Genomic DNA, 24,987 nt, shown 5'->3' on the forward strand with positions numbered 1-24,987 from the left:
ATGTTTGACCACTCTCTTTGTGAACGTATTTTTCTTCATATTAAGTTGAAATTCCAGCTTAAATTTGTTGCTTCGACAGTCCCCGTGATCCGACCCACTCACTGTATTATCCACTTAACCAGTCTTTTTTTTCTTGCTGCAGTCATAAGGATACTACAGAAAATCATGCCAAAGCACTTGCTGAATTTAAGATGAACAGCATCCACATCTCTGCCTTTATTCACAGACCAACTCATGTATAAGGTGATCCTGTTAGCCAGGCATGGTTTGCCCTTAGTAAGCTGTTTTTTAAACATTCTCAAATCTTCTTCGTGTCCTTCATGTGCTTGGAAATGGCTTCTGTTACGATTTTTGATGTGAGGCTCACTGGTCTGAAGTTTCCCAGAGCCTCTCACTTGCCCTTCTTAAGCTGTCTTCATCAGTCATCAGGAACCATACTTCGTGACTTATAAAAGATTCTATAGAGCGACCTCACTAAGACAGTTATATTGTATTACTTTATAATCTTCAGATATCTACCTTCTCGTTTGCACCATATCTCAGTTTCTAAACCTTGTTTTGAATTTTAGATGAAATTGGTCCAAACTTTTCCAAAAGTCTAGATTTGTCCAATTTTCAGTGATACTCAAAATCACACTATGTTCTTTTGACTGTAAAGATAAAAAGAAAATAAAATGATTGAAGGGAGATTATGAATGGCTTTATGAAATAATTGACGACTTCTAAAAACCAGAGTTGAATAGAGGCTTACATTTTGAGTGCTTATATTTTACATATTTCATAAAAAATGAAATGGAGGTTATCAGAAATGTTCCCGAATCATGATAAATGTATTCAATTCCAGGAATTTTATAGTATTCAAAGCCAAATAAGTACTGTCTGATGTTAGATATGTTTTGAAGGAAGTGACCAGGCTCTCTGACCTCCTGATAAAGATTCTGCTTTAGTTCAAAAGATGCAGAATAGAGCCCGGACCTCATCTCTCTCTGCTAAACCCTTGCAGGCACTGGAGTGATGCATTAAAGTACTGAATACCCATGTAACTTCACCTACTAACTTAGTAAACACCCTTAATCCAGTGCTGGAGGATTGACAGTGCAAGCTTGTACTTTTTAATAGAATATTTGGTTTATTAGGATGTTTAGAAACAACACATGTCCAGTAGTGTAATGGACTGATGTAGTAAAACATAGTTATATTATGTTGGTAATGAATTTGATTTCTTCTTGTTTATCAATCCAGGGAGCAGATATATAAGTCTGTTTCATTATAAAGAATGGATTATAAAGAGCTGACAGTGGAAAATACAATATATGCTTTCCCACAATGCCTTATATATGTAAATAGATTTCCTTTTATTTAGATCCCTGTTTCTGTCTGCATTTTCTGGAGGGAATTCAGTAATGATCTGAGCATTATTTAAAATTCTAGTTAAGGTTAATAGTTACAAAGGATGAGCTTTATCACAATTCAGAAGGAGACGAAATATCACTGTTTTGTCTTCCACTTCTTTTCTGCTCCTTCATCGTAAGAAAAAACATCAGAAAACCTGGAAAAGCAGTGACCTGTAGGATGAATATCATTGTGAATCTAATCCTAATTTTGAACATCTCTTCTTTCCCTTCCGTATAAGTATAGCATCTCTAGCATGATAGCTTGGAAATAAGACATTTATTTCTGCTCTGAAACTTGTATTTGCATTTCAAATACATACTAAAGTTTGACGGGGGAGAAGGATAGGTTGAAGTCATTTTAACAGAAACACAAGTGGTGATGTGCTTTGGTTTATGTTGTATATAGGCCTCAGCACTTCTATTTGATGTAGTTTGTAATACCTCTTTCCCACATTCTGCTATTCACATTTGCTTTCTTTTACCATTTTTTTTTCTCGTGACCTTGAGCTTAAGGAATTTCATCAATACATTTCTCTGGTTATTCAAAATGTTAGTAGGTAATGTCAGAAGTCCTCTTGCTCACTTGGATCTTCATTCTGTTAGAGTTCATCATGTATTAAAGTCAGAGTCACCAGGAAAGCTGAAGGGTATTTAGCCTTTTTGGTTTGTTTTACTAAATCTCTGTGAAAATAAGAAAAGCTAGCTTGATTCACTCTATTTATACATAGAAATAACTCTTGTTCACTGGATGACCCTTACCCTATAGATCCAGTCATCCATGCCATGGGAAAAAAAAAATTGTTGTGTCAATTCATTTTCATTGGATGTCATCCAGAAAACAGAAATATTGCTATTCATGTTCATCTCTTGCTGATGAACTGCAATAAAGGACTCTTCATATGCCAAAGCTAATCTGCTAACATAAGATTTACTACTGTTTGCAGTGCCATGCCAAATGTACATCTTTAGCACTTTTGTCTGGTTTTTAACCTTAACTCTTTAACTCTTTACTCCTGATTAGTCATTCTACCGTTAAACTGTACTGAAGGAGGAAAAAAAAAAAAAAAAAAAAAAAAAAAAAAAAAAAAAAGCACTTCTAAATGATCTGAAACTTCTTCCTTTGGCATATGAGGATACACACATGCACTCATATACAAATGGAAATTTCTTCATTTTACAAAAGAATGCTCCTAAGAGTAATGTCGGCATCAAAAGCTATTAAGTAGTCCTTCCAAGGGAAGTAAGTGAAAATCAAAATTGAAGCAGGTAGGTTCAGGTCCTGCAAGTCCTACCTAAATAGTCTGTGCTCATGCAAAATGGGCCATTCATTTTGTTGGAGAACACAGGTAAGCAAGGACTCTGCCTGAGAATAAAGATGTATAGACGCAAGTCCATCTTTAGAAAGATGTTGCAAAAACATGGCAATCTACTTACTAACTGTGCTTTCTGGTAGTTGTGTGCAAATTCATTTGTATACTGATTCTTTTTTTTTTTTCAATATGATGTTATTATATAGCATATAAGGTATAAATGTATACATATCTAGTACAGCGTGAATGAATGTATATGGACAGCAAAGTTTTGTCTCATGCTGTTAATGCATGCGTGCCCCTTACCCCTTGATTTCAGCTTGGGTCATCAGTGCCAGCAGCTTACTCCAAAACTAATACATAGGTCTTTGCTTGTTCAAAATTGAAAACAAATTTATTTTTGTTTTACTTAGAAGCAGGGAAGTCCCTCCAAAGGGGCAGTCACCTTGAGAGTATTAGCAGAGGCTACTTTAAAATAAAAATGCTTTAGTACCAGTCAGTTTAAAGATAAAGTCTTTTCTGTTCTGTGTAAATAATTTTTGATCAACCTACTGTTCTAAGGCAGTTCCTTATTAGCATATCCTATAGTGTATTGTGAGACCCTGTCTACAGAGTACAATTGTGACACAGGCTGTGAATATTTAGCAATAAGAGTCTGTAAATCTGAGTAAGTAGTGACAAAGCCTCTCCAGGGAAAGCCAAAATGAGGTGAACTGTGTAGAATAATGGCATCTTGGGGGGAGCAGGGAGATTATTTTAATTTAATCAAAGCCAGAGTAACTGAAAAAGATACTATTAAAAGGGCTTACTCTCTGAAGTAAATACTTTTCAGATAAATTCAGAGTTCAAACTGACTAAATTGGCATCCTTGCATCCAGCCTATTCTCTGGATCAAAGCAAAGTTAATTGTTTCACTTGCCTTTTATCTATTTTACGGGTGTGTGTGTGTGGGTATGCATGTGTATGTGTGTGTAAGGTTTACGCATGTGCTCACACAAGTCACAGAAAGTAATGGCATTGAGGGAGTGTTCTTCACTTTTTTTTTCCTCTTCTTTTTTTTTTTTTTTTTAGTGATGAAGTTGAAGATTTTTTTTTTAATGTGGTGGTACCTAATAGCCATTGCCCACTGTTGTAAAAGTACTGCAGTTTTCCCTTGCCTGTGTTTGCCCAGCCACCCTTCTACATACTACAAGCACTGGGAAATTTCAATGACACAGCTTGGAATGGGTTCAGTGACCTCAATTATGCCCTCCCACCCACTCCAAACTCCTTTCAATTTGCAAAAAGCTTTAAGTGGACAAAACCCAGATGCCTTTTGCTTGTAGTTCAGTAAGAACAGATTGGGCATGTAGATTCTTGTCAAAGTGATATATGTAGTTCATTTTCCATTAACTCTTTCTTAACTAAGGATTTAAAAGTCTCGGTTCCGTGTCTAGCACTCTGCTTTGCTTTCTACTGCTTTTTAAAGTTCATTATGCCTACAGCTTCCTTTAAAAAAATGAACCTTAAAAAGCCTTGGCTAGACATTGACTGATATGAAACAGACTGAATGTTTGGTTCTGCTTTTAAAGGCAATCACTTTTTTTTTCTTAAACTTGTTTCATATGCAATAACCCATCCTATCGCCTAAGACAGTTCCAAAGCACAAACTAAATATAATAAATAAAAACACCAGTTTGGAGGGAAAAAGAAATTGTGACTTGTGGAAATGATTTACCAGTCAAAACAAGTATGTGGGCCCTGATGACCTTGAGAGCTTGCTTGAGTTGGCTTGCTTATAATTTAGACTGCTTTCATGATATTGTAATATTGCCCCAAAGAGTTGGTGCCTCTCCCCTCCCCCAGAACATTTCATTACACTCCCTTTCTCCCCCCTCTCTCTCTCTCTTTCTCTTTCATTCTGCAGAAACATGTGCTGTCAATAATGGAGGCTGTGATCGGACTTGCAAGGATACCGCGACAGGGGTACGATGCAGTTGCCCAGTTGGATTTACCCTGCAGCCTGATGGGAAAACGTGCAAAGGTCAGCTTCTGTTTGCTTTGCAATGCATCATTTGCCTTCAGCGGTTTCGGTACAAGATGTAAATATTCAGATATTTAATCAATACTTTTAAGTTAAGGCTGTTACTGGCATAGTGATTGCAGTTGAGTTCATTTGCTTTCCTCATCCTTAATTCTTCTGCATTTACCTACTTCAGTCATTTTTCTCTCTTTTTATTAGAAGATTTTATTACCACAAAGAAACGAGGTACAGAGGTCGAACTGTTTTTAACTGGCCAGATTTAGATGAGTAACTCTGGGCTGCAGAAACATTCAGTTATAAAAGATAGTCTGATACACTTCTAAAAATTCAATCCTGTGATGATCCCTGAATTTTTCTATTCAAGATTGAGGTTAAAAATCTCAACCAAATCTCCATCAACTGTTGATCACCAATTGAGGCTAAGCAAAAGCTGCGGAGGTATTACCGAGAAAAAAAAAATCAAACAAATAGTTGCCCATTTCTGGCCCTTCAAAACATTAGAAGTAGCTAGCTGTAAAGGAAAACCAAAGCAGCATTTATTAGTGTACAGTCTAAGTTTTTCAGTTCATGCTTGTCTTTTACTGTTCCAAAGACAGCATAAGAACCTTGGTGTTTTATCCTTCATGAACATGTTAAAACTGAGGACAAGGGAAAGGAGAACAGAAAAAAGCATCTGATACCACTCTCAACATCTGTTCTCAGTTAAAGAGACAGGGACAGTTCTCAAATACTCCTGCAGAATCACGTTTAGTGGCACTATGCATGTAAGTAGTTTCGGATACATACTTGCAGGACTAGGCCCTTCATCAACTCTTTTCCTATTTTCGTACATTTTTCTTTTGAGCTCTGTTAGAAGAGATTAGGGACGTCCAGGAGGACATTGCATATATCGTTGTGGCAGAAAATACTTTTTTGTCACTCAGCAGCAAGAATAAACTGACTTAACTTGTTAAGAAACTATTGGGACTTTTTTTCTTCAGAGTAACCAGAAATGTCAGAATATCTTTAGTTCAGGGCCTCATGTAACTTAAAATAGTAAAACCCACAAAAATAAACAGAAAATGTGTGGTTTCCTCTTGCTCCAGGCTAAAAACTTGGGCATGATTCTGTTAGTATGCTTATTTATAGAAATAACAGTCCATTTGCCTGTTTATTTGAAAATAAAACATTTAAGCTGCCATTGCATACAATTTTAATGGTTATGGGTGAGCACACATCAAAAATCGGTCGTTCTAGTTCAAACCACATGAAAATAAACCTTCATTTTTACAGGCAGACTAGCTAAGCCATAGTAGAACAGTAACAGTGACTCCACCGAGTGCTTAAAAAGGAGGCATTTTAATACTGTAACATACACCTAGACTTGATCATAATGTTTATTATTGAAAGTACATCATGAAAAAAAAGGTGAGTTCTAAATTTAGAAGTCTGGCCATAGAACTAACATGAAACAATATTTATATAATAATCAAATCTATAATTAGTGCTACAGACAAAATAAAATGTTCAACTGATCCTCAAACCAAATACCATAGCCCTAAGCGCTTTCACATTTTTCTTCATTTTCCATTTTTTATGAGAAGAAAATATAAGAAACAGAATCTGTATTTTTATGATGTTGCAGATATCCTTTTACTTGAAATTCACTCACATGGTTGAACAAACCAACCAGGTTATTTTTTTTTTTTTAACCTTAACCAAAATTGACATTTTGGGCAATAAAAAAAACAGTAAAATATATGGTTTACATTTAACTGAAATTAATATTATTTTTCTAATGTATTACACCACAAGATTTCTGGACTAGATTTTGCTTCCTTGAAGCCAAAGCAACTTCCCATTTAAATCTGTGCATTAAGAGTCATATATACTTAAACTGACCAGGAAGCTGCTTCTGTACATAATGCAGGCAGCCCTTAGTCAAGTCTGCTTTCTGAGATGTGTATCTTCTGAACATAAAAGTGAGTGTTTTGGCAGAGTACCTTCTTTGTTCCTCTTGCTAATAGGTAGAGCTGGAATAGTCTGGGGTGGGGAAGTTCAGTGTTAACACATTTTCCTGTGAATTCTATTGAAAACAATAGAATGATCTTCTCAAATTAAAGTCTTTTATTTTTCTCTTCACTGTCTTTGATTTGATTAGGCTACTGTCTCTTATTGTATGCTGTCTGTTGATCTATCTTTAACAACTGCAGCTATGTGGTAAGAACAATGGATAATCTATTGAATGCCTATTAAAGCACCTTCAGGGATCATACAGCTGCCACATCCGGTCTTCCCTGGGCAGGGTTTCCAAGTCTACAAAATGTCACAGCATCTCCAAATGAGGTTTTTAGTAGAGGCATGATTTTAAGGAGAGCTTATGTTTTTAAACATAAGAGATAGGCTTTTTATCTACTACAAGAAAAGAAAGAGGAAGGACAGCTGAGAAGAAGCTGAGAGAAACTGGAGGGTTAATTAGTGTATTAATAAAAAAAATGCAGTTGTGGTTTGAGCAAAATGATTAATAAGTTTAGGTTATATTTACCAAATAACGTTGACCAAAAAGAATATTTTTATTGGAAAGACTATGATTTTTCATCCATTTTGGCATCTTCCTCCCTATGGCATTTGATATAGTACAGCTACTATTTGAAGTTATGTATTTACTGAAATTATGGAGTTGCTGAGGCTTAAATAAGACTCATAGAAATGTCTGAATTGTTGAGTACTCCAAAGGGGGCATAATGCAATTTGTAGTTCTAGCTCATATGTAATTGATTTCTTCAATAGTGTTTTTTTACCATGCTGATATTTCATGGAAATCTGTTGCAACTTTCCTTCTTTCCTTGTTTGTTTGTTTAACTAGGGAGTCAGGTAAATTAAACAACAATCCTAATTTTTGAATTGATTAAATAAATATTGATAGAGAGTTGGCTTTTCAAAATTTTGACAGATAACTTGTTTAATACTGTGGAAGTTCATTAACAATTTAGTGTAACATAAAGACATACATTAAAAAAAAAGGATTTTTTTTCAAAGAGTGTGTAACTCTTTAAATGTTACTAATTGGTCCACATTTTGTTTGCAATAGCATATTTCATATTCTATAGTTTTATCATAAAAGCTGGGATGGATTCAAACTACAGAATACAAAACTGAGTCAGGACTGAAGTTCTGATATTTCTCCTGGCCCTTCCTGAATATAACAGAGAAGGAGGCTGCAGGGAAGCAAGTTCTGAGTAATGCAAAGAATCTATCTTCAGGGTCTTTGCACATTGATCTCTTTCACAGGCTCAATGGGAAATGGGAGTTCAAAGAATCAGACTCCTTAGTTAATGCATGTGCAGTCTGGTCTTTATCAATGTCAATAAAATAGAAGGAAAAATCATTGTGAATGAAGACTTAATGAGGAATACATACAGGTAGCTGCATAACCTGTGAGGGGACTACTGTAGCAGAAGACTGTTTAAGTTTCTGGGAGATGAAGAGGAGAGCTTGAAAACTTTTATCTCCAGTTCTTTCTCCTATATACTCCCATATAACTTACATGGTCTAGCAGTGAAATAAGGGCAAAGGTGCTAAGAACAGACCTCTGCAGCCTAGTTAGAGGGGTCTTCAGTTGTATGAGTGCTGACTGAGGTACAGATTCATCAACATTTTGCTGTTCTTCTTAAAAGTTAGTTTTAAACGCAAGTCTTTCCTCAGCGGGGTTGACACAGAATGAAAAAAGATCTTTTTTCCCTTCAGTCTTCCTATCAGCTGTTAGCTATATCTCTAAATAAGCCAAACCATGCACGCCTTTGTCAGCTAGGAAAACAGACACATCCCAAACAAAAAGAACTCCACATCCTCCCTCTAACTCATGCTATTTAATTTCTCCCGCCATTGTAATTTAGTGACCCCAGCTTGATTCTGAGTTGGTTTTGTGCTGTGCATGTCAAGGCAATGTAGTTCATTTCCGTGCATGCCTACTGAGTCATCTACAGAAGTCAGCTAATACAAACAGAAAGGGAGAGACAGAGGATTAAAAGACATAGTGGTCCATGATGCTTGCTGCTCATTGTCTCCTACCCACTTTTTAATATCTCCTACTTTGTGCATCTTGGGATTCCCTAGTCTGTAGCTTCCCTGCTTGTTGGTATCTGTACTTCTTTCCTGCTGAGTACCTATCTCATGCATTCAGCTATTATTTGCCCTCAGTGAGAAGATTCATCACTTTAGCACTTTAATTATGTTAAATACAACCTATATATAGCAGATAAAGCAGGAGATTCGTTTCTGAAAAACACGAGGGGCTCAAGAGGAGTGAAGTCAAATGAGTTTATTTTCTGAAGATCGTTCAAGTCCAGCTTCTGAACTGGATCAAACAATAAAGAGTTTGTTTTGGAGGTACTATAAGATGTGGATTAGGTCAAGGGGAAGGATCACAGGCTTCTGGCAACACAGAAAATGCAAGACCGTGTAGCACCAAAGTTCTGTTTCATCACTTCCACATGTATTTGACAAAGAAACTGTGCACCCTGAGGCACTCCTATGCCCCAGAGCAATGCAGCCTGACAGAACTGTCACAGGGACACAGTCCAATTGTGCAGGTGCCGTACTCACCCCATCCCAAGACTCAGATGGCAGAGCAAGTACAATTTTAAAGCAGAAGAGTAGTGTTTTTCTAGGTGTATGGAGCAAGAGACACAGTGCAAATGTGGCTTTTTGTAAAGCATCTGTAAAGTGCCATCTAACTTTGCATACCCCATGGATGTTTTGTAATAGCAAGATGACTATTGTTTTGTTTAGCTAACTTGCTATTTTGCAGTACTTTCTCAAGCAAGCTTGAGAGTGGGGTTCTGGGGAAGCAGATACTCAGTTGGGACTAAGTGTCATTGGTTTTAGTAGCGGTGTGACCGTACATTGGTAATGTTGCTAAATATAGCAGCATTAATTCATGCACTCAGATGAAACTTTGCTGAGTCCAGGTGATCTCTCAGACATGTATTTAAGACACAGAAAGGCCCCTGGATGTCTATACCTAAGGCTGGGGCATTTTATTTACTGTGCAACGTACACTAAGTAAGCCCTTCTTAGCCCTTTGGCATATTGTTTAACCAGAGCAGTGTTACGCAGAGGTTATGTGACTGGATGCTGTTTGGGCAAACATTTCTTCTTCCTGCTGTCTCATTGTCATGGTTACCCAGAAATGTGATGTGCTCTCTACTTCCTTGAAACAGGCCCCCATCCTTTTGCATTCAGATGCAGCAGAGAAATGTGGCACTTACATGCTTAAATACTTGACTGTGCTGCTGTGAGAGTGCCAGAAATGCCTTATCGTTGACCAGTTTACCCACTAACTCAACTCTGTAACCTTCGCTATCATTAAGCAATCTAGAAATGAAAACCAGGAGCATGGTGACTAATGAGCTATTTCAGTCAAAGAGCCAAACCAAATTTTATTGAAACATAAGGGAATTATTGCACTGGCTTTATTAGGTTGATGTAGCAATTGCACTTTTTTCTGATTCTTAATTGCAGCATATTATGAGAGGAGAATGCATTTTAAATTATTTTTTAATACAAAAAAAAAAATGAAAACCTGGAAATGAATTCAATTTTGAAAATTGAATTGAATTAAGATATTGTTACAGAATGAGTTTCAGTGAAGCAAACTGTGTCATGTTTTGGTAAATACAAACTGAAAGGTTTCATTAAATTAAATGCAAAAATTAATGTTCAAATCAATTTGGCATGAGAATATGATTCAGATGTAGAAAACTTTCCTCTCTTTTCATTCAGAACACACTTAGACTAAGTGAAAAGCTCAAAATGAGCAGTTCAGCTGGCCAATTTGGCTTCATTTCCTGGATACAGAATATCTGTGGGCAGTTATGGTTCCCTTCCATCATTTCATTAGTCAAAATTACTTAAAGCCTGTTTTTGGTTTTTCCACTAAACTGGATTAAATTGATTGAAGCTTTTTAAATTTGCATCATGTCAATCCTGATCAATTCATATGAAAAACGGAAAATGTTTCTTCTTTTTTCTTTTTTTTTTTTTTGTTTGTTTGTTTGTTTTGTTGTTGCTTGTTTTGTTTTTGTTTTTGAAAGAAACACCAGAAGGAATTATAGGTAACCTTTATGTCCCTTCCAACTTGGGCCATTCTGTGATTCTGTGATTAGTTTGATATGTCAACTAGTGGCTCACTTCAGTTATGATTCTCACGTTGTTTGACTGTGATTGATTGGATAAGTTTCAGGGCAGTATATTTTTTTCTCAGAGTGTCTAAATGAGGAAAGTTTTACAGAAAAATGATGAACTAAGGTTTTGTTTTGTTAATATGCCTGACTCAACATTCCTTTTGCATACCAGTAGAAATTTGACAGTAAAATACATCCCTTTGCAAGATAAGCTGTGTAAAATATGTGCATCAGTCAAGTTTACGGTGAGGCAGATGCTGGCACGTACAGCCATTCTTTTCACATCATATAGGTGCTTCAAGGCCTTCAGAATCACGTCCATAGGTTTGGTTCAGGTCTCCTGAACTAAGATTAAGAGCCAAATGCAAGACAGACACAAATAAATTCACGTGAATGTTTTGTTTGTTTGTTCAGTCACGGTTCTGGTTTTCTTCCTTAGCTGTAAAGAGACCTTCTTCAAAATAGTCACCTAAATACAAAAAGTATTTCTTGGGTTAGATTCCCACAGAAAATTGAGAGGTTTCCACTTAAGTTATATCATCATTGTACCAAAGGTATACATAACTTCTTCATAAATGCATAAGCAGTGTTAGAGAACACACAGTCACTAAAATAGTGTGCTGAAAATTACACCTGAGTTTCCTGCTGAAGTATGTAACTTCTATATGGAGGTGCACAGCTACGCGATTTATAGATTTACCTTCTGCATAGCTGCAAGCAATGTAAATTCCTATAGGACCTAAACTTTCACCAGTAAAAGTTCCATAGTGCCTGAACTTCTGCCGGTGCCTGCCATGCATATTCAGTCGAGTTCCAGTGTCCCTAATCTCAGATCTGAATTACAGTGAAAAATTGCCCTTCTTTTCTTGGTTCACTTGTTTTGGCAGGTATTCCCTTGCCTAGTAAGTCAGAAAGTTTGTGAAAAGGGCAGAAGGGGTTTTTTTCTGCTCCTTTATGACTGGGAACATTACCTTGAGGGGGAGAATGTAGAAACCTGCCTACCGCTGTTAGGAAAGATGAGGTTTGAACCTCAGTCTCTTTCACACACAGGTCTGATGAGTAGGAAGGAACTTCTACTTCTTCTGTTGGGGAGAAGGGAAAGCAAATGTATTGGCAACTATAAATAAAGATGATTTATGCCCATTATATATGCATTATATCTATATCCATTAGTTCTAACTAAAGGGAGCCACTGTCACTTCAATACAAGATTAAGTATGTGTTATCTGTGCATAACCTTTCTCTATGGTGTCATTACAATATATCCTTCTGATTTTGCTTTGTTGCCTTTGGTAATCATGTTGTAGGTAAATGAACACAGCGAGCAAGGAGATTAAAAGCCCAGGCCAGGATTAAGAATTGCATTAGATTCGCTCAGATATTACGCTATAAAGCTGTTCTTGTCTTCCTTGTTGAATTAATTCATGTACATCAGCATTTTATATTAAAAAGAATTTAAATGATCTCCTCAAGAGTTCAAATTTCTATGGATTGCTTGTAGAGGCAAATTGGCTCCTAACCTAGCCTAGCCTGGAATACTATTACTTGAAATTTGCAGTATACTTTCTGGGAGTCTCCCATTAGCACTCTTGCTTAGTTTCTCTAGCAACATAAACGTAGATAGATCACATTTTTCCACACATGTGAAGAGGTCTGTTTAGTTTCCTCCTCACTGAATACATGCTGCTTTTGCAGAACATATGTATTTTTGAGCCATTAGCCATAATGGGCCATTAGCATTTTCTAGTGCTCTCTCTCAAAAAAGTAGGGGAAAATCATATATGCAAATGGTGAGAAAGAGTAAACTAAAATGAAGTAAGCTGCTGTCAGTCATCATCTGCACTGCGGTCAGAGTGCTGTGGCACCAGCAAATGTCAGCATAAATGTCAGGCACAAGATTACAAGCAGCAGTGGGTTTTTTAACAGGACTTCTGGTAAATCCAGAAAGGACAGAGACCTGCTTGCTTTATACCCTTTTCATCTGACTGTATTTCCATTGATAATAGCAGCACCTGAAATGGCATTTACTTCTGTGGTGTATATTTAAGATAATTTATGTAGTTAATAGAACAGCTGTACTCACAATTTTAGTACTGGTTCATGCCATCAGTGCTTAATGCCAGAGTAATTTGATGTACAGCAAATTAAATTTTGCTAACGCTCTGCTGGTATGATGTCTTATATTCATTGTTTGGTTTGGAAAATTGTATATGGAAAATGATGCCTTTGCCTTACTCTCAGTTAAGGTACAGTGATGACGACTAAGATCAGTTTTTCATATAGGTTAATAAGTAGCTTCTCTTTACTTGCTGCACACAGACAAAGCTATCTGGGATGGATTGCTCTGAGATATCCCAGAGCAACAGTATGCATGTTCCTCAGAGTCTGTGAAAAGTTAACTGAGGGAAAGATGGGATTGCTCTCAGTAGGCTTTCATTTTCTAGTGGAAGTACCACAATAGTAATAATGGAAAAATTTGCAAATGGAAACAGATTGAGATACACTGAGTTCTCAAACCCTCAATGAAGAAGTTGACTAACGCAGAGGTTGTCATTCTTAGGCCTTTATATAGACTGCACCTTCTGCCATTCTTCCTTTGATCCCTAAGACCATTTTGTCCTTGCTGTGGACCAAGCTAGAACCTCTGTCCTGTCTTCTATGGATTGGCTCTTAGAGTGCACCAGCTTTGTTTTTGTACCTTTTACTTCTCTCTGGAATTCCATGATGTCCTATTTTTTAGAATATGGTCAAAAAAATAGGTGACCCTGTGATAAAACAAACACATCAGTCTAGGTCATTCCTGATTGCATTAGAAGTTCTACATTGTATGGCTGAGATACCTCCTATTTGCACAAGCTTAAATGTATGTGCATTCTGAAGTAACATGGAACAGGTCACATGTTCCGAACGCATATCATATTGCAATAACATGCTCATAAGCATAATCCTTACAGGATAACTATACAGGATATCCACCTTACTTGCCTTGAAAATCTGTTTCAACCGAGTTACATGTTCCACTTCCCTTCAGAGTCTGACCAGTGGGGAATAAAAAGACTCCCTAATCTCATCAGTAGAAACAAAATTTAAGAAAAGAATGAAGGTTAATACAGGCCCCTGTTCTCTGATCATATGTGATAGTGTGGGACAAAATTCTTGTCCCTTGCTTTCCTTCTATCTGCTTTGTCATTCTCTCACAAGAATTTCCTACTCCAGAGGAATCAGACTTCCTTGATTTTTATCAACATCAGGCACTAGCTTGTTTGTCAAAAACAGGCCTCAAGCTTGGTATGTGGTGCCTCCTAATAACACTTAAGTGTTTATCAAAGTGGTTTATCTTCAGCTGGCTTTTTTCTGTGATGGCTTTCTCCCTTTTTCTTATCAACTTAAACCTAAGGTTAGTTTCCCATGAGTCAAATCAAGATCTAGTTTTCATAATCCATTATAAAGCAACTCTACTTCCATCAGAGCCCTTACATGACTCTTTTTTCAAGCTGTAACAATGTACCTTCCTATTATTTGTGACTAGAAATAAGTGCGCATTCAAATATAAATGCCATTTGAGTTTGCTTCTCTGTACATTTAAATAAAAAGCTATCAGAAAGCAAAAGAGGCCAGATATAAATTATGAGAAGCCACTACAGCTATGAATTAAGAAAAACTTGCCCTTTCCATAATGAATACAAGGCAATGAGAAAGAGCTGAAGCTGAATTTATAACAGAACTTCACTGTTGAAGCAAACCCAAAATCTCACTGACTTTGTAGTTTAAAGAAGCTCAAAAGGATTGAAGTCAGATACAAATCTTGTGGCTGATCTTTTTTTTTAATAACAAACAAAAGTATTCAATGCAGAAGCCTCTTACATAAACTGTGTGCATAGACACAGAGTGGTGAATGGACAGAGGAACGTGTTTGTGTTGTGTGAGAAGTTAATACCTAAATAAATTGATGAATTATGAATAATGTGAAGAAAGATGGTAATGTCCTCCAGTAACTAGACTAGTGATTTTAGGAGGAAGCAAAATAGTCATTTTCTATATAGTTGCATAGGTTTAAATGCGCAATTCAATGTTCAATTGAAAATGACTGGGCTTTCTGTAAAATGCCTACTGACAAACAATTTCCTAGCATTTTAGAGTGTTTCTGTGTAATGAACCATAAGATCACATGTCAAGTCATCTTAGTAAAAACAGAAGCTCTATGAATCTCAAAATGCTTAAGTGATTTATGGAAACGAACATATTTCCTGGGTATATGTTGCACAGCAAAGAATTTCCCTTCCCTTTCCCTTTCCTCTTCCACTGCTTCTGAAAAAAAAACTTTTGGTGAAGAAACTAGAGACACTTGTGTCAAAGAGGCAACCCAAAGGCAGGCAGTTGGTGATTTAGGACTATAAAACAATGGATGCAACTGCTGAACTGAAAAAAAAAGAAGTAAAGAAAGGCAATATTAAACTAGAGGAAAGTTAACACTTTCATCATGAAAACAACGATCCTGTTAGGTGTTTGAGTACTGACAAGAATTTCTGAGAGCACACACTTTGACATCTTTGGGAAAATAAAGACCACGTTAGAGTGCAACCCAGTAAATGCTTCCACAGGGAATTCCTTGATCTATCCATTAAGCATGTGCATTGGCAACACTGTATAGATAATAAGTAGACTTGTGGTTGTTGAAGGAAGACAATGCAAAGGGAAATTTTATAAGTTTGTTATATAGGGAGACAAAAGAAAGGTTAAAACTGAAAAGGAATTTTAAACAACAGAGCCAGTTTTGAAGGACCTGAGCAAGATGTCTGAGAAAACTCATCAAGCTCAGAATTCAGAAAGGGCAAACTGACAGAAGATCAATGCCTGAATTTGAACAAGCTGCTTATTTTAGAAGGGGTAGAGAAGACAAGGAAGACACGGAAATCAGATTAGGACATGAGCTGCCAGATAGCTACAAAAAAAAACTTTCAAAATGTCTCTGTAAATGTGGATTAAAGAAGCAAACATGACATCCTGCCTGCAGTAGTCTCACTGCTGAGGCCACAGCCATTTAATGCGTTTATACCAATGTTATCCAGTCTCAAGACAAAGAGCAAATAAGAATAACCCAATGTGAGGAAAATAGTCACAGCATCTGGCAGGCAGATGCAGTTTCTCAGTGAAGAGCTCTGTGTCATGCCCAAAGAGGAGCTATATTCATCTGTCCCAGTATGGATGTCCTAGAAACAACAGTTTCAAGGCTTTGAAAAGACCAAAGGGTGACTCAGAATCAGAATGCTTTTCTCTTTTCTTTACTAAAGAAAAGAGGGATTGGACTGTTGTCATTGCTAAGAAAAACCTGGCATGTGTCAAGATGATGGTGCATCCGACAGAGGGAGAGGCATGGAGGGAAGAGAAGGATTGGCAGAGGTGATAGTAAATCCGTATATGTAGAGAAGAAGATGGAGAAAGATTGACCAAGAGGAAATGTATGATATTTTGAGAGGACAAGAACACAGAAAATGGTTGGTAATAGCTGGTTACAACTACTCAGACGCCTGGAAAAGTGGACGTCAGATATTGACTGATGAGCATATATTTCAAGTGGGCACTAACGCAATTAATTTTAGGTATGTAGACATAATCTGATCTAGACTTTCTGAGAGAGATGTGAAGTTCCAGGTTACAGTGAGGAATAATGAAATGATAAACTCATGGGATTTAAAAAGTGAGAGGAAATTCAAATTTTAAATAGTAACAGGTGAAATTTGTCAGAAAGAAGAAAAGAGAAGGGAAAAAATGTATATATATATATATATTATATATATATATATTATATATATATATATTTTTTTTTTGCTTTCTAACTGTTGCTGCAAATTTATCTCATCCAGACTGTGTGAAACCTTCCACTACCCCTTCCCTTTTTGGGGGAATTGCCTTATTCTTAGGTTGAAGACATTCAATTCATTTGTCAGCTGTAGACTCATTTTTGACAAGGCGAATATAAGATAACAGATTATCTTCCATTTAAAAATTGCAGACTTGGATCAGCTGCCATGTAACTGAGTTTCATTCCTTCCCAAGGGTTCCATCTATCCCCAGAAAATGAATTTGTGTGTACTAACTTAGGGTTTTTTCATGAGAAGGCAATATCCCTGCTCCCTGGAAACTTGCATTTGTTATTAGTCTTTGTGAACCTCCCCTTTGAAAATGTCAAATCCTTTAAATTAATGCTTGGGAGGGTCATATTTTGCATTTGAGTTGTTGAAAAGACCTTGCATTTGTTTGACAAAATAAAATTCCCCGAGGATCAGCAACCACAGAAGTGTGGTGTGTCTTCTGTAATTTGGGGGTCAACTACTTGCATAATCATAGCTACCAACATTCAAAACTTACAGTAGTTTTTTTTTTCTTTCATTATTTTTCATCAAATATTTCCCCTTGTTTTTTATATGGCTGTATCCTGCTCTCAGTAATTTATTTGTCTTTCCAGATACAGAATTGATCCCTGGATGGTTGAAGAAATATCTTCAAAAAGTTTTGGAGGGTTAATGTTGGTCACCAGCCAATTTTCTTTAATTCATCAGTTATGAGGGATTTGAATTATCATGAATTAATAGTATTCAACTATCCTTTTCAGCAAGAGTAGTTTTATCATTAAAAAAAAAACAGTTTTATAATGGGATTTTAGAAAGCATATCAGTGTCTTCAAATGTCCTTACCCAACAGCAATTTTATTTTTAAATTCTATTTAACTAAATCAAGCACAAGTATAGGAATTTTTAGATGCAGGATGAGATTCTTGAAAACAAGCACACAGCCTTCCTGAGGAAAGAGTAATTCCAAAGGGAAAAATAAAAATAACTAAAAGGTAAATTGAGTTAATGTGCTAAGTCCAAGGATTCTTGCATCTTCTTCCAGTAGCATCCAGCTTTCTCACTTGCCCTTGTGCTTTTCTTTGAGACTACATGGAGAGGTTGAATACTGTCAGGGCAAGGCACTGTTTTTTAGTGAGAGTTACAACAGATAATGTGCCCAGGGGTATTAGCTCAGCAGTTTTGTCTGATTTTTGCCTTGAGAGCCACTAGATTAACCCCTTTAGTGTAGCCATTGAACATAACTTTCACCAATTCATATAGTTGTCTGCCTCATCTCCTCCTTCATAAACCACATAAGCATTAAATGTAAAATTATTATGATAATAGTGGCTATGTGAATAATGAAGGTAGGTAAGTATTCAACCTATATATTTGCACAGTTCAGTACCACCTCTTTAAACACAACCTCTAAGTATACATGAGCTTAAACTGTCATTATTTCCACTTGAGTTTCACAGAACCTAGTGTACTTCACTTCCCAGATGCTTTGCAAAAGAGACACATTATGTTGTCCCCAAGTCATAACTGCACACTTATTTCTCCCTCTCCAGTGTTTTATTAAAAAAAAACACTTGCGTTACTAAAATCTTACAGTCTGAGGAAAACTAACTTTATTTTCTGGGATCGCTATAGCTTTTTTTTCTTTTCCCTTTTTTCTGTAATTTTTTTTTTTTTTTTTTTTGCAATTAGCTCTAGACAGTATTAACTATATCACCCTCTCTCTTTAAATCTCCAGTCCACTTCACATTCTGGTATCAGTCTTAAGACAACTTGCACTGTTTGAGTTGGTAGCATTGCACTAACATGTTTTTAAGTTAAAAAAAGAATTCACTGTTCAGCAAAATTTTTAAATGAAAATCCTTTCTTTTCTCGATAGATTTAGTAAATCCCTTCCCTTTCACAAATGAGAAATCATGGCCTAAACTGTTCTGACAGCATTTCTAAGTTTTTCACTTTCAAAGCTTTTTGTGTTTTATAAATCTAATTAACTGTAATAAGAAAATAATGGGACATAATGTTTGTTTTACGAGGTGATTGATCTCTTGGCAGCCTGGCAGACTCTTTTATTGATTGGTTGGTGGATAATGTCAGAGTGGATATGTCCTGAAGCAGAATAGCTGACACCTAAATCCATATGTGACAGATTACCATCTGTGTTGGAAGACAGGTTTCTTTGTGAAATTGCAAAGATAACAGGTGAAAATGGAGAAAGTGACATGAGGGAAATGTGTTGAAACCTGCCTCAACCCTCCCATGCTATAAGAGCATTTACACAAAGCTCTCCATTTTGTGAGCAGCATGTTTTCGGGATGAGGGAGATTAAATTTTAATTACACTCATTCCTGTCTGCCCAGTCTAGTTTTAGTTCTGTTAATTAGGAGAATGCCTTGCCCCACAACCTAACCATATAGCTAATTAAATAGATAACCTTCATTTGCTACTTAGTGGAACTTTGGTTCAGTAATGATTATCATACATTACAGTTAATTAGCACTATGGGAGGGAAAATGAGGATGTCACTGAAGTGCAAAACTCAAATTAGAGGTGCTATAAAATATGCCTTATTTCATTTTATAGCTATCTGATGCAAGAAAGTCACGCACTACCCTACCCACCTCAGTTTCACGTTTGTTAAATGAGAAATAATTAAACTTATCTCTCCTGCAGAAGTGTTTGTAGGTTTAATGCAATAAAGTTGATAAGATCCTGGCCTTTGAAATCCTCAAATAGAAGATGCTGCGTAAATAGAATTATTCCTCTCTGAAATATGCAAAACATGTTAGAGGCAGTGAGCTTCGTTCAGAGAGCGCAGTCACAGATAGAGTGGTGGAAAAGCGCATGTACTTCTTAAAGTGGACTGTGCCTGTATGGTTCTACACATATTCACAATGTCTTTCAGGATAAAATGCTACCAATACAGGCTGTTGTGTCAAACCACTCAAAAGCCCAGACTAAAAAGGAAAAATGTCTGTAATTTGACAGTACTTTTTACAGTAAATGACTTTTTTTCAAAATGCTTTGTTCAATTAAAATAAATCATTTTAAAGTATTTGTCCTGAAAATATCAAGTAATAATTACCAATGCCTCATTACAGGGATAAAATAAAATAGGGAGGTGTTAAAACTTGCCCAGACTGCTAGATAAACCTTTTAGAAAACTGGACTAGGACTTCTGACTCCCTGTAATCTACCAGACAGCATTTAAATCTAGATTTTCTTGCAGTGCCACCACTTCTGTGTGCTCACATTCACCGTTTGGTCTCCATAAACGTTCAGCAAGCGTTGGTGATTGTCAGTGGGTGTCATTTTTTTCTGCTTGGAGAAATTCAGTGACACACCATTGCTTCATACACACTTCCACTTGTCAGATGCCTTTTTGCCGGACAGCCCTTTGCTGCTGTTTGTTTCACAGCAACAAAATGTAATGGAATATTGGCAGGAAGGTTCAACCTCTACTGCCATACCACCAACATCTGCTTCTGTTTCAATGGGACAACATAATAAAATAGGATGCATCACTTTCGGAGCAGCCCCTGTAGTTTGGAAAGTGTAATTTAACACATTTAGAGTGTAGGTTATGTTTTTGTTAATCCCAAGTTACTTACTGTATTGCAAGTTACTCTGAAAAAATTAAGAGGCAAATAAAAACAATTGTAATCTAAGCATTAGGTAGCATTGATAATGTTTATAATGTAGAGCAATGTGTGCTTTGTGCAGGCCTGTCCTGTTTGTCATACTAAGTAAGGCAGCCTTGTTGGATTGTGCGTTGAGGTGGTATTCATGTTTGGCAGAGTAAATTTGTTTTTCTGCGCATCTATTTCCCCAGCACTGACAAGGTTAAAGAATTTTGTGGCCTGTTTTATAAAGTACTTTGTGGTCTGCATGCATCAGGGAACTAATACCTGTGTCAACAAGGCAACAATAGTTATAACGGTTAGGGAAGAGTGGTGATTTTTAGAAGCATGAGAAAAGAGAAAGAAAGAAAGGAAAGCAGAGGAAGATGCCATGAGTGGGAATAAAAAGCTAAGAATTGGCAGATTAGCCCACTCTGAAGGAATATGCCTACCAATATCCCCTGAATGTTGGTAATAGCGTAATTAATCTTAACATGCTTTCTTTAGCAAAAACAAGAAGGGCATGATGTTCCTGTAATTATTTTTGGTTGATCTTGGAGTATATTATTTTCCTGGAGCTAGGTAGCATTTTAATACTGCAAAGGATTAGACAGACAGAATCAGTTCAAATATTTGTCCAGCCATTGAAAAAAGCAGCCTAACTTCCGCCCGAGATGAGGCTTTGGAAATCTCCATATCCATCATTGTTTAAGAGCTAAGCGAAGATCACATGTTGATTACCCTTTCAAGTTCTATTTAAGCAGCTTATGTGGAAAGCTAAATTCTAAGTTACTTAAAATCACTACTTTTTAATTTGTTCTCTGACTTGTGTGTGGCAAGGTAAAGCTTTCTGAGTTCGTAGCACATATACATTCATGCATTCACTCTCATGACTCGCATCCAGATCAGAACTAGTGTCTTTTTAACATGACTTATGCTAAGCAGAGCTTGAAAAGCTACAAAGTGAAACAGGAACAGTCATTCCATCATTCTCCACCAGACTTCTGTGGTTTGTCCTTAGTCTGTTATTGGTCTGTGTCCATTTGTGCAGAAGCTGTCATTTGGTGTTTGTAGCAGATCCATAGCTTGTATGAGCAAGGTATCGTTTAACTATATCAATGCTCTTGCTACAGTAAGAGAAATCCTTTTGGATTTCATTGCTAATGCATTGGCAGCCCATCAGGCCCGCTGGTCTGAAATGACCAGAGTTTTGTGTAAACACTGATTATCAGAGCATTTCACATACAGCCCTTGTGGAGAAATATAGCTCTTTATATACTCTTGTATTTCTAGGGATATGGGGGAACAGAGCACTGTGGAAAGTTTGAACCATTTTTATGCAACTTGCATTATCAATTAGAAACAAGCCACTTCAGAGCTATGTGTGAAAATAACAGTTTTATAATTTCTACAAACAGTCCCAATCATAGAAAATAATACGGAGATTTGACAAAGAAATTTCAAATCTGGTAGAGATATCGTGATGGGTTTCCAGTGTGTTTTTCTTCCCCTGCATGGTAGGCAGACATGCCATGGAAGCATACTCTCTGTGAAGTTCACAGGAGCCACCTGACAAAGGTGGGTACCAGTCAGTTTAGAGATAAATGGGCCCCCCTTTCTCACACAGTGGAATCATTTATTTTCACATGGCTCATAACACAAATTATTTATAGCTGTGGAAAGAAAAATAGTGGGGATATAGGCTTGGTGCAATTTCTGTGAACCAGCTAGACATGATGTGGTTGGATACTGCTCTCTTTCAAGTGAAATGCAGCAGTGTACTGCTCTCCATAGAGTGAAATAATTTTTACATGCCTTGTCAGTCTCGCTATGGCCATGGAAAGAAATACAGTGAAAGCAGAGACACTGGCGCTGTTTGTGTTATTTAGAATGTTTTTGCAGCTAACAGTTTTGACCTCTATTCTGTTTTGATGGTCCTGGTTTTAAAAGGCCATGTCATGTCATCCAGCGAGAAGAAATGAATAAAAACTTTCTTTTCCTGTGGACTCTCCCAGGTTTTGCATAGATCCTGGCTCAGGATTACTCCAAAGAATTGCTGGTGTAAAACTGATATGCTGCATTGTCAGTGGAATTGAAATGGATTAACAGCTTCAAACCTACCCTCTGAGGCCAGGAAGGTTTCATTTCTGTCCCTTGTGGACTGCAGAGACCCTGAAAAAAAGTTAGCGAGACTGTAGTCTGGAATGTAACATGTGAAATCCAAGGGCTATCATTTAAAACATCAATCCTTCAGAATGGTGTTTGACGGCTGCAAGTAATTTCTGCTTCATAGCCCAGAGGTCATGTTGTTCTTATCAAGGGTAAAGGAGACATTCCTCATGACGGATGACTGTTCTGTGTGTTCATGATGCACAATATATTAGCAATTTTAATTTACAGTTTAATTTGTCCAAAAGTTTTGTCATGGCAAGGTACATCTGTGCTGTGAAAAAGGATGGAGCAGTTGTGGTAATCCATCACGAGAAGTGTACCAGAGACCCAGTTAACACTTGTTGGAGCTAAGAGAGAGAACTCACCAGAATGGAAATGGCTGGGGAACTAGACCAACTAGTCATGTGTTTTCACCACTGATCTGTCCCTGTCCTTGTAATCATAGCTGAAACCAGATGGGTTGCTGCCTACAGTCTCACGCTGTTGTGTAGAGCAGCCTGCAGTGTAATCTTCACTAGGTCAGGCTGGGAGCTAAGGTTATCTGTCCTTGGCTACTCTGTTTCAGTCACCAGAACTTGAGGATCACAGACAAGAAATGACTCCCGCTATCAGCTCACTTTGAGGCTCTGTTACCTGAGACAGAGATTGCATTTGGGCAGCGCACTCAAGGCTTGATACCACCACAGCTGCAGTCTATCATTTTACCCTCCTGCTTTTAGTAGTATTGAATGCAAAGTCCACTCCTGTGCAGAAGCAGATACAAAACCAATAAAGTGTAGTATTAGTTCTAAGGTTTCATTTCTGTTTTCCATATGTCCAGCTCATTGAGCAAATTTTTTTCATTATACATGCCATTCTTGTTCATTGGAGACGTACACCCTCCTGAATGTATTTTGTTTAGTGTCCATGCAGCAAAGCACCATTTAGGAAAGTGGGCTGAATTTGCTTCTGAGCTATTAAAATTTCTAGATTAACCTCCTCACTCCTCTTGCAGATATATTTGGCTGCTTTTTGTATTCCATGCGTAGAAATGTGGTAAGAGCCTTATTACTTTCTCATGCGTGTAATCATGTTTTCAAAAACGAGTGAATAACAGACCCTCAAAGTCATCTAAAATTTAAATCGTGCTAAATGCCCCCTTCACTCACCAGTATCGTGCTATACTTGATAAATTTCCATCTCCACGTTTTAGTTCCTAGCTTTGTGTTCTGCAGGAGTTGCTTTTTAAATGATCAGCTGTTTCTTCAAAGTTTCAGAGCTTATAGTAAGAAACTTTTCAGTAGCAAAGATCACATTCCACTTATTTTTCTGAAGAATCTCATTTTCTCTTCCAGAAGTATGCACCAAGGCTCTGACATATTGCTTCTTTTGTTTGTATCTCTAAAAAGGCCTATATTTTTGCAGTATTATTCTCCTGAAAAAGTAATAAGTTTGGGGTTTTTTTTTCAGAAAATCTGCATCCACATTTTGGTAAGCAGGGAAGGGTGGAAAAGTGCCCTGCATTTCAAATGAGGTTCTGTGAGCTATCATATCCATGTTACACAAGCTTTTATGGACTGGGCATTCCAGATTTTCAAAACTTTTAGAAGTTATAAGGTGTAGGAGGTAGATTCAAGGTGGACCTCAAGGATCACCAAGCTCCAACCCCCTGCCACATGCAGGGACACCAACCTCCCCATTTAATACCAGACCAGGATGCCCAGGGCCCCATCCAACCTGGCATTGAACACCTCCAGGGACAGGACATCCACAGCCTCAGCCTCTCTTGGCAGCCTGTTCCAGCACCTCACCACTCTCTTGGTAAAGAACTTCCTCCAGATATCCAACCTAAATCTTCCTTCCCTCAACTGAAAACCATTTCCCCTTGTCCTGCTGTTATCTACCCTTTCAAAGAGTTGATTCCCCTCCTGTTTGTAGGCTCCCTTTAGGTACTGAAAGGCTGCAATGAGGTCACCCCGCAGCCTTCTTTTCTCCAGGCTGATGGAGAGCCCAGCTCCCTCAGCCTGTCTTTGTAGGGGAGGTGCTCCAGCCCTCTGATCATCTGTGTGGCTCTCCTCTGGACCCTCTCTAACATACCTTTTCATTTCTTTATATAGTAATAATGGAAGTATTTTGTGATAAGTCAAATGGGTTTTACTTTGTGTTTGTTGTTATTTCATTTTTTCAAGTTTTCTCATGTTTTGAGAGTTTCTGTGTTAGGGGAGATATTAATGTTTTAAGCCGAAGTCTTCTGTTAGGTAGATCACTACATCTACAAAGAATCTTCCCTCAATAGTTTTTAACATCAAAATACCTCAGTTTGGTCATTTATTTTTTCCACTGCTGACAGAAGTACTTCTGTCTCCAGAACAATTCAGCCATAGGTCTTTAGTAAGCCTTGCCAGGAAGGTTTGGGAACGGATGCATCCGATGAACTTATTTCCTAAAGGGACAGCAGCCTCCTTGGGAATCTGTGTAA

The 24,987-nt window shown here is 37.3% G+C and overlaps 1 protein-coding gene across 1 annotated transcript in view; it reads left to right on the forward strand.

Annotated features, from left to right (window-relative positions):
- Positions 1-24,987, forward strand: part of SCUBE1 (signal peptide, CUB domain and EGF like domain containing 1) — a gene marked incomplete at both ends in the record, with an annotated part of 198,780 nt that overhangs the window by 126,692 nt on the left and 47,101 nt on the right. Inside the window, one exon of the mRNA XM_079545374.1 lies at positions 4,611-4,727. Within this exon, the coding sequence (XP_079401500.1) occupies positions 4,611-4,727 (117 nt within the window). The remainder of the gene's footprint in view (positions 1-4,610; positions 4,728-24,987) is intronic.

The sequence above is a fragment of the Tetrao urogallus genome (assembly GCF_951394365.1).
Source record: "Tetrao urogallus genome assembly, chromosome: 1".
NCBI classification, from domain to species: Eukaryota; Metazoa; Chordata; class Aves; order Galliformes; family Phasianidae; genus Tetrao; species Tetrao urogallus.